General features: G+C 34.4%; 1 protein-coding gene across 19 annotated transcripts in view; it reads right to left on the bottom strand.

Moving 5' to 3' along the window:
- Arms (Ankyrin repeat-rich membrane spanning) overlaps positions 1-10,000 on the bottom strand; it is a 332,713-nt gene that overhangs the window by 18,021 nt on the left and 304,692 nt on the right. For 10 of the 19 annotated variants that reach the window (XR_015192190.1, XR_015192192.1, XM_043012551.2 and 7 more), the window contains exons 17-27: positions 9,965-10,000; positions 9,004-9,051; positions 7,426-7,593; positions 7,140-7,222; positions 6,602-6,763; positions 6,300-6,468; positions 6,006-6,131; positions 5,662-5,826; positions 5,219-5,392; positions 4,761-4,971; positions 2,862-2,962 (exon numbers count right to left, since the gene is read on the bottom strand). The exon at positions 9,965-10,000 is cut by the window's right edge and continues 66 nt beyond it. Coding sequence is in view for 16 of the 19 variants with exons in the window: in XM_043012551.2 (XP_042868485.2) it covers positions 2,862-2,962; positions 4,761-4,971; positions 5,219-5,392; positions 5,662-5,826; positions 6,006-6,131; positions 6,300-6,468; positions 6,602-6,763; positions 7,140-7,222; positions 7,426-7,593; positions 9,004-9,051; positions 9,965-10,000 (1,443 nt within the window). In the remaining 3 variants the exon portion in view is untranslated. Of the gene's footprint in view, positions 1,007-2,861; positions 2,963-4,760; positions 4,972-5,218; positions 5,393-5,661; positions 5,827-6,005; positions 6,132-6,299; positions 6,469-6,601; positions 6,764-7,139; positions 7,223-7,425; positions 7,594-9,003; positions 9,052-9,964 lie in introns of all 19 variants that reach the window. The other 9 variants (XR_015192191.1, XM_086550874.1, XM_086550878.1 and 6 more) reach the window with 3 other exon arrangements.

Here is a 10,000-nt window from a genome sequence, read left to right as displayed (position 1 = left end):
TTTCAATATATAAGGGACATAGTCTGGAGGAAAACAAACTCAATATAATGTTTTATTTTCAATTGCTGGCATTATTCTCAATGACTAAAACTAAACAATAGGATAAAAATTCAAAGTATAAAAAGGAATAATAGTCAAATAATATATATTAATCATAATGAGAAAGTATGAAATTATATAATTACATAAAATATCACAGGTGTTGTGAATAAAATTATGGTAACAATTGGTAACAACAGACAAGTTGGTACAAACAATGCTTTACGTACAAAATACAAATACAGAAACACTTATCAGGAAAGACTTCTTGTGAACTTATTCAAAAAGAAAAAAATTATAATCACATGATTGATACAGCATTTAGACTTCAACAGTGATTCCATGCACATTATGCAATCACACATAAAAAGGTTTTGTAAATAAAATTCATTATCACATTATCAATATGATGCTTCCATCATCTTTGTGAACGTAACATTTGGAATTGAAAAGGAATCCAACAGAAAACAATCCACTACGATGACAGCTGGTCCTACGCCGAGCCCAGTCGCACCTCGAGTGTAGACTTCATGGGACCCAAGTGGCCCGCAGGATCTCAGAAGGAGTCCAAGGGAGGGGTAGAGCTCACTGGCCTCCTGACTGACTCCTCGTCCGCTCACCATCACAGGGATGGAACACCACAACATATATAGTAATTAACTTGTGAACTGTACATTGAGATCAAGACTAGTGATTCAGTTGAGACGTCTCTCGTAATGTACCGTCTTGTTGGGAAGTTTTGTCGCAGTCGAATCTACTCATACAGCTTTTCACACTTGTACCACAACCACTTTCAAACATGAACACACATTTGAAGCAGAGCTTCTGGTTGTTAGACCCACTCCCGGTGTTGATGTTCATCTTGTCACAGCTGCCGTTGTTAGACCCACAGCTGCTTCTCTTTGACTGGTGTAAATTGCTGATCTTCTTCAGTGTCGGATGCCTGGTACGCCTCATTGAGCGATGCCTACAAATCCAGTTTAACAAACCCTTGAGTTGTGTATGTTTTATGTTTCTTCCTCAAACCCATCACCAAGAAAGCTTGTGTTCAGGGACATGCTGTGCTAATCTCCAATGAAAAACCTTCCAGATAACTACTCTCTTAGAAATACTGGTACTTTTGTGCTGCAGTTTTAGGAGGATTATATTTTTACTTGCTCAAGTTGAGGGGAAAATTTCAGAGCTCTGTTAGACCACACCACCACCACCACCACCATCAATAATATTCAGGTCTCTTCCTCAATATTTCAAGCCACACATGCAGTCTCTAAAATGAACAGCAAAACACTCTGCCATGTTGGTAAAGTGTCAGAAAAGCTCACCATACATCTTCCAATAAACTTCTTTTTGCTTATAGTGTATTTTTTAGCCGGTCTTTAGAATGGTCAGATTCATCAGTACAATATGTATACATGTAGTCATTGCATATTCATGTGATGAACACTTTGCAACTTACCATTTTGTAAATTAATTCAACCACCTTTTGAATTAATCAAAAACAAACAAACATAAAGCATCTGCCCCTACATTTGGTCAAAAATATATACAAGCATCTGCTCTTAACAAACCATGCAAGAAAACACATGCAACAATGCCCCGCTTACAGGCATCCTTAGCGGCTTCAGAAGTCTCACTCCTCACCAAAATACCAATAGGCAATGTCACATCTGCGCATCCGCATTATGGAACATAAAATTTTCTCAAAGGTACATTTCTCACTGAGACTTCTTATTCTTTTCCCATTACTTATCATACTAAAGCTGGACTGGATTCATAAGGTCACTTTCATTATGGTGCAAGAGTGAATTGGGACAATGAAAAAAGCAATAGCAAAATAATATAGCCATTGGGGAAGGATATATTTCACATACTGAACCAAATTAATATTTTCAAATCTGATCCAAGTAAGTGGAATAGAAGCAAACTATGCAGGAGAACAAAGGAGTGAAAATATTGACAATACTGAAAAACATAGAAAGCATCAAAACCTTTTACATCCTATTTATGATAGACAGGATGGGTGAAAAAAAAGCATTCAGTCAACCCTTTACAAAGATAAATTGCCAGTCTCTTTGCAATCTACAATGCTTGCTAGCCAAAAGCAACTTTCAGTAATATCTTAAGACCTGTCTGAATATGCAGCATATGTAATTTTCAGAGGAAAAAAAAATGATTAAGAGAAAAGTAAATAAATTTATAATATTTCATATTGATTGTTTTAGTTGTTTTTTTCATTACTTGAGTAATGATGTTTGTCCATAAATGCTGCAAATTCAACAAGGAATTAAATATAGAATGGAACTACAAAATGGTGCACTTATAAAAAAAGTTTACTTAACAAGAAAACAATACTAAAATTCTACCAAACAGTACTATTATTTCAATATATGAAGACAAATAACTACAAAAAAACAAAACAAAATAACTGAGTAATAAAACAGTGTATCCTATAAAACTAGGGAGCTGCTCCATTCCCTGTCATTAATCAACAGAATAATATTAACATAATAGATAATACTGAGGTCAGGAATGTTACTTCCAAAACAACACTATAAAATTAGGAAATTAACTCTAATTATAGGTAGGAAAAGGTCCATAACAGGAACTAATAAGAGACTTTTCTAATATAAAAATGCATCACTTTGACCTACTTGGCCCTTGAAATCTTTTTCGTCTCTAACACCGGGTGGAGAAGCTCCCAGCTGAATTTGATCTACTTTCTCAGATAACTTTGAAGGAAATAAGCAGTGTACACAACGCTTGGTTGATGAAATGGAGCAGTAGCAGCCTTGTGTAGGGGTGACTACGTCGACGTTACGTACCTGCTTTGCTAGGAGATTTTGTTTTGTAACTTTTCGTACTGATCCATGGAGATCTTCTCTGTCCTTGCTACTGCTGATGGTGGATGACGCCCGACTTGACCCTAAAGGGAAGTCACGCGAGGTCAGAAAAAGTCAAAATCAGTCACAACACTAATGTAAATGATAACCCACAACTAATCCCAAAAAATGGTTATCTGTACATTATCAGCAGAAGGAGAACCTTACTTAACATAATATTCAATCTAAACATGTGAAATAAAAAGATTCTACAAGTTAATGCGAGTCAGGTGTCACAGGTCACAGGTCTAAAAATCAGTATTTCCTTCCACAGTAAAACAGAACATATCTCATCCTCATGAGAGAACTATGTCCTCTCTCTTACTTTCTAACTAAGAATCATATTGGCACACTTATATCCACAACCTTATATACAAACAGAACAACAATAATGTTAGATATTATTAGGTAAGTAACTATAATACAAATAGTTAATAGTGAGTTATGAATGGTTAATGATCAGTATCAGTGACAGTTAGCTAGTTAAGCTGAGGTTACCAGTCCCGTGCATAATCTACCTGCCAACAGAAAAAAGGTTGCTCAGTGCAGAGGTCTCCAGGGCAATGGAAAAGAAGGAAGCATTTAGGTCCCTTTATTTTGTAATTACAGATAACAGGGAAAACTACAACTCAATTCTTTAGAGTAGAGTAAGAAAAGATCATAAGAATAATAATCACATGAGTGTGTGTATATATAAAGTAGAAAAATATGCATATACATGTAAAAGGAAGACAAGCCTATCTACAGGAAGACTACTGTACACTTAGAGCAGGACTAGAAAATATTGTAGATCTGACTACAGTTTTTCTTCCAGTAATAGATATAATACCCAAAGCAAATGCTATATATTATTCATTTGGACTTCATAATACTTTCCGTTTGTTCTCAAATAATTGAGCTTCTGGGCGTTTGGTTGAACAGACAAAACATCTTAAAACATACTGTACAAGACGGAAATGAAGTCATACAAAAAGGTAATGAGCATGTCTACCAAGGTATCTATCTACATATATATATATATATACAGACAGAGAGAGGAAATACATTATATATGTATATTACAGACATAGAGAAGAAAGGGGTAAATATACAGATGAATCACCAAAATAGTCCGCAAGGTGATATGATGATATAAATATCATGTTGACTTCACTTTAATCTTAAGCTACTGTTTTAAGTTTAAAATTCTGAAGGAACTATAGAACTCCCATAGCCTATTCTCTAAATGAAGTATCACAAGCTGAGGCACATGTGCTCTTTCACACTTTTCATTTACACTTAAATAGAACTTCCCTTATGAATGCATCGTAGACTGACTCAAGAAGTGTAAGGCTAATCATTTTCACAAGCTAGAGAAGCACAACAACTAAAAATTCTGATAAACTGATATAACAATTAACAAAATGTTTCCATAATTTACTATGAGTTGCTTTGAATATGTGGTTAGATTTAAAGTGGGAAATCAATCAATTAATTGGTAACAAACCTTCAAGAGATAAATATCAGAGCATGAAATGGAAACAGTTTAAAGGTATGTTCAATAAGATTATTCTTTTTTCTTTTTTTCTTTTTTTTCTTTTGTAAATACTGGAATGTCATAGTGAACTGCAGAGTGCTAGTGCAGACAGTGAAGTAAACATAACAGAGATGCTCACACACAAAAAACAAGGCAATTGGCAACACTGTACAAGATACCAACAAAAAAATAGCAAAGAAGTGGAGCCAGTTAGTACCACTGGTAAACAATCAACGCTCGTGAAATGAGTTTGGTGATGCTTATGTTAAAGGTGATTACACTACCCAACACAGACAGCACAAAGGGCTAGAGCTGGGTGACATTACCCCTTCGCACGAGAGAACCTTCACCACTCGAAGTGCTCAAGAGACTACTTGGAGCCGCGGTGTCCTCTAGGTCCTGAGAATCATTCCGTTGGATGTGTGTATCAGCGAATCTGACATTCTTGGCAATAAACTCCTCGTCTGCTTCACGCTCCCTCAAGCCAAGCACCAGTACACGGAATAACTCCCAGTCTCCAAAATTCATGTGCAAAACCTAAAACAAGATTGAATTTAACAATAAGATTTTGTTCATTTTTTTTTTCTTTGTCTTAAAAACCCGGAATTCAGATTTCTGCATCATTATTTCTTAGTACAAATTCTCAATCTGATTTTTTAACCCTCTGTTTTTCTCTTTTTTTTTCTTAACTATAAATCATATCTGTTTCATTACTTCTTAACATCTACAAATCCTACAGCATTATTAATTGGAAACCCAAATTTGTATAGGATATCTTACTTACCTTCTTTAGGTCATCCAGATCACAGTGCAGCAGAACCTTCCCATTAATATTATGCTCAATTAATCTTTCCTTGTAGCTTGGCAGCATGCCTGTGGACACACCTTCAACCTTGCTGAATATCTCAAACAAACCTTCAATTGACAAGGTAGAGAGCTTCTTATCTGCAGCTTCAGGCTGGAGAAAAGATCTTCAATTAGTAAACAAGAAATATAAAAGAGAAAAGAAAAAGAACAACAGAATATAGTAATTACAGAACCTACAATATAATTTTCTTCCATTCTGTATTAATAACTACCTTCTACACATCAACTTACCACTTCAGAATAATCAACACAACAAATAACACAATACTGCATTCACAACTTTTTTTACAAACATTGTTGTAAAATATATATTCAGGCTAATACTTGAAATCAGACCAAATTGAAAAGATCTGAACTTACTGGCAAACTTGCAGTATTTGAAGCAGTATTCATATTCATGGGCACAGGGTTGAAATCGACTGAAGGAGCTGACTGGATAGAAGGAAGGAATGGTGGACCATAACCCCACATAAGTGGATTCATGGGTGGCATGGTGGCTGTAGAGTTCTTCTGGTTGCCTCTTACCTGTTGAAACCAATGCATTTATCAAAATTTGTTGTAAGAAAATACATAACTTTACATTGGAAAGAATACAATATCCAAAATAATTTAAAATGTAGCATCTAAATGCATGTACTATTTATTAAGACAACAATAACAATCCATGAGGAATCTTATAACTAGTAAAACAATAAGGCTCTTACTGGTCTTCTTGGAGCTGTGGTAGCTTTGCTCTGTGGGTCGTACTGTTGGAAGGACCAAGGACTGGTAGGGTTAGCGGTGAATTGCGGACCCATGTCGTCAAATTGTGGCTGGTCCTCTTTGATTACCTGGGGGGCCAAATAGAGATTAATATAAAGGAATAAGGTAAATAAAATATAAAGGATAATGTTTTGGAGGTTCCTGTAGGTGATAAAAGCGATAGACAAAATTTATACAAATGATAATAACAATAATAATAGTAATAATACATGGACATGTTAAATGTTAAGTCATACCTTTCTAATAAATGGATCCAGGTTAATGGTGAATGGAAGGAAGACTTTGAGGTCTGATACATGTAAGGAACTTTTGTGCATAGAGAGAAAGATTTCGAATTTCTTTTCCTCTTTGTCCATCTCCAAGAGAGGCTCCACTTCCTTGGAATTTGGAACCTGGTTCTTGATTCTGTAACAGGAACACATTGACACATTGTTAATACATCCTTCAGGCTTAAATTATTTTTAACAAATGACAAAAATACACACTTTTATTGGCTTTTCAAAAATGGGATAAGTTGCCAATATCACAATAAACTTACTTCTCAAAGAGATCCTTGAGTGAAGACTTATCATCTAAGGTGTCCTCATTGGCCTCATAGAACAGGATGAGCCACGAAGCACGGTATGGCCACTGTTCAGTAATGTTAATCCATGAAGCTAAGTGATACCAGTTGAAATCTATGTGGAATGCCTTTAACAACCTGAGGAATAAAGTACAGATGAAAGAACATACATAAAATTGATGTAATCACATAAATAAGTGTAATATATACACTGCCTTATGAAATGTAATACAATATTTTCTTCAGTGTATGAAATATGCTTGATCATCTATTATTTAATCATCATGCTTCAATAATGTAAATAATAAATAACCTTAAGAAAGTAAATGTCTCTGATATTTGGTGATTACATTGCATCAGACAAATTTCAAATCCAAAGTGATTCATATCACAACTTTATAGTAGGGAATAACATATAAGACACAATGATCAGGTAAATATCTGTTTATGTTCTAGTTACTAGTTTTTAGTGTTAAATATCCATACTATTCAAATAAGGTAGATGTTTCCTTACCTGCCAGTAATGTACACAACATTCATCAACCTTCGCATTGATCTTGGATTTATATCACTAAAGTAGTCATCCGTTAATAACACCTGCAAAAGAAGAAAACACATGTGAAGATTAACAATAAAATATATCTATATATCATAATTTCACAATAAAATATATATATATATCATAATTACACAATAAAATATATCTATATATCATAATTTCACATGTATATATATATATATACATGCAACGGACTAAACGCACTACAAATGAACCATCCACATTCCTCATTATCACATACCTTTGTAAGATCCTGAGCACCACCAACCCTATTGAGATTAGAGCCTATACTGGAAGCAACAGAATCCGAAGGCCTGAGAGTTCGCCTGCTGCTCTTGCTGTTATTACGTCTTAGGTTTTGGGAGGAACTAAGGCCGCTCTCTGATGACATACGACGATTAGCAGGAATCTGTTGAGAGGAAGGATGCAATAATAAGGAGGTTTACAAAAGAGCCTTAGGCCATAAAATATTGGGTAACATATTGCTCCACAAGTAAAAAATGGATTAGGAGAGATGATTTCTTGTACTGAAAAACAGCTGATATGTTTATGTAAGTAAATGGTGTAAGTGCAGAAGACAAGAATGATGATAGTAATGGTATCTTAATAAAAGGGCTAATGTAATGACTATATTCATAGGCTAGAATAAAGCATGGCAGACAAGAATAAATAAAGTATTTGGCTGATGACCTTACTTCAATATTACTTAATGCTATGACTTTCAATTGACAAAATACAGACTACTTTAATCATGACTAAAAATTAATCTGATAACACATTTTCCACAAAAAAAGTTTTTAAAAAATATCATACTGGTACATGTAATTTCTTGGCTGTTCAGTAAAACAAATGTCTTTCACACTAAATCATTTGTCACTTGATTATCAACAGGAATAAATTTAACAACATTTCACTAATATCAGTTCATTGGGCAATGAATAATTCAATTACTTACACAAAAGTCCTTTATCCTGTTCAATACAAGAGCAAATTTGATATAGATACGGTTGCAAAAATGTATTCATATTACTATAAATTCTAAACATTTCCTTTAGCAATAACCCTCTTACTATCAAGCTGTGCAATATAAGCATGGAGTAACTCCTCTTTCCCTTGCAAAGGTTATAAAAACAAAGAGTGAAATAATAAAAAATGGAAGAACTTTAAAAATAAAAGTAGTACAAAAAATTCTTGAAATGTGTGAAAATGATATGAACATTATCAAATAGATAGTGAACTTACAATAATGGAAACAAATCATTAATACACATAATGAAAGATTTGATTAACTAAAACAGATACAAAAAATGGTTAATGAAATGTAAAGAAAGTTTACACATTTAAAGATAAACAGAAGAGAAAGACTTAGGCATAGAGTCAATAAAAGTTAAAAAACTGACAGGGAAAGAAAAAAAAGAAGAGAACCGTTTATAGAACAAAACAAGTACACAAAAACCTAGCTTTGTTGTTAAATCCATAGCAAGCAAGAACAATGAGTAGAAAAAAGAGAAGAAGCAGGAATAGATCAGGAAATTTCACAAGGACAGAGTACATGGTAAAACACACAATCTCTATTGAGATAAATTAACATGTAAGCTATGTTTGGAAACATGTCACAAAAAAAGTAGATAACAAGCTAAGGAGGATGCTGCATGGAGTAGAAAATTTGATAATCACCAACTCCAAAATAAACTATTTGACCAGCAACTGTCCAAACAAAGCTATAAAGAGGTTTATAGGAGGCCAAGGACCAGGGGCACAGACACAAGAACGACAGACATGGGGAGGACACACACTGGGACATAGGGGGGGTACTTACGGAGAAATTGAATCCGCTTTCGCTGGATATAGCACGTTTTAACGGTATCTGGGGGGGATCAAGGACTCTTAACAAGTGATGGGATAAGACTTGTCAGCAAGAGGAACGGAAAGAATGAAATGAAAAAGAAATAGAAGACTGAATGAATGGAGAGGAAAAAATGGTTGAAGGGACTGTAGATTTGTGGATAATGAAAAGATGGATGAAATAAACATCAGGCATACATCTAACAAATACGTGTGAGAAGGATAATACCACACTAAAGCAAGTAACACATCAGGATCTGAATGAGTTACTCAAACATTACTACTAGTCTAAAAAGCACAAAGCTGTTGGGTCAGAGAGGAAGGTCAGACAAAGTCACAGGTAGGTTATGCATACACAATCTACCTGTACTACTCTATGAGTACAATGAATGTAAACTGTGTACCGTGAAAATACTGTACCTTCTAAAAACATAATGTACTATGTATGTATGTGAGTACGTGCGGGTGCTTGCGGGCATATGTGCATATGTGTTTGTTTATACACATGTAGAAAGCACTTGAACTTGTCAGTCGTCCTTTCAGTTATATAGATTTATGCAACTATTACCAGCACCACCTGATTTCAATGTGTTTTATTCCAGAAATTTAACTGCATAATTAATTCCTCAGTCAGTCAGTCTGGCCTTCTAAACCATGATGACTACAGTTCACTCTTGATCAAGAGGTACTTTAATCATGTCATATCATTTACTATAGTAGTAAAATCAATTCATGCCACAATACAGCTTAAATTAATTAAACAAGATGATGATACTTTATATCATAAACAAAAAAGTTGACAGAAAAGTTATATTCATAATTAAAGCCACACTGGTTACCATACAACAATATTTTCACAATACAGCCAAACAATTGCACCGCATAAAACATATGATTTTTAATTTCTAAAGCTATAAAATATGACATCTACTTACATGGCTGATGCCACCCATAGCAGAGGTTGTGGCAAT

The sequence above is a fragment of the Penaeus japonicus genome, unplaced genomic scaffold (genome assembly GCF_977035675.1).
Source record: "Penaeus japonicus unplaced genomic scaffold, GWHDUDI00000001_assembly GWHDUDI00000024, whole genome shotgun sequence".
Taxonomy (NCBI): domain Eukaryota; kingdom Metazoa; phylum Arthropoda; class Malacostraca; order Decapoda; family Penaeidae; genus Penaeus; species Penaeus japonicus.
The sequence above is the reverse complement of the archived record's forward strand: the minus strand, read 5'-3'. Positions and strand labels throughout refer to the sequence as shown.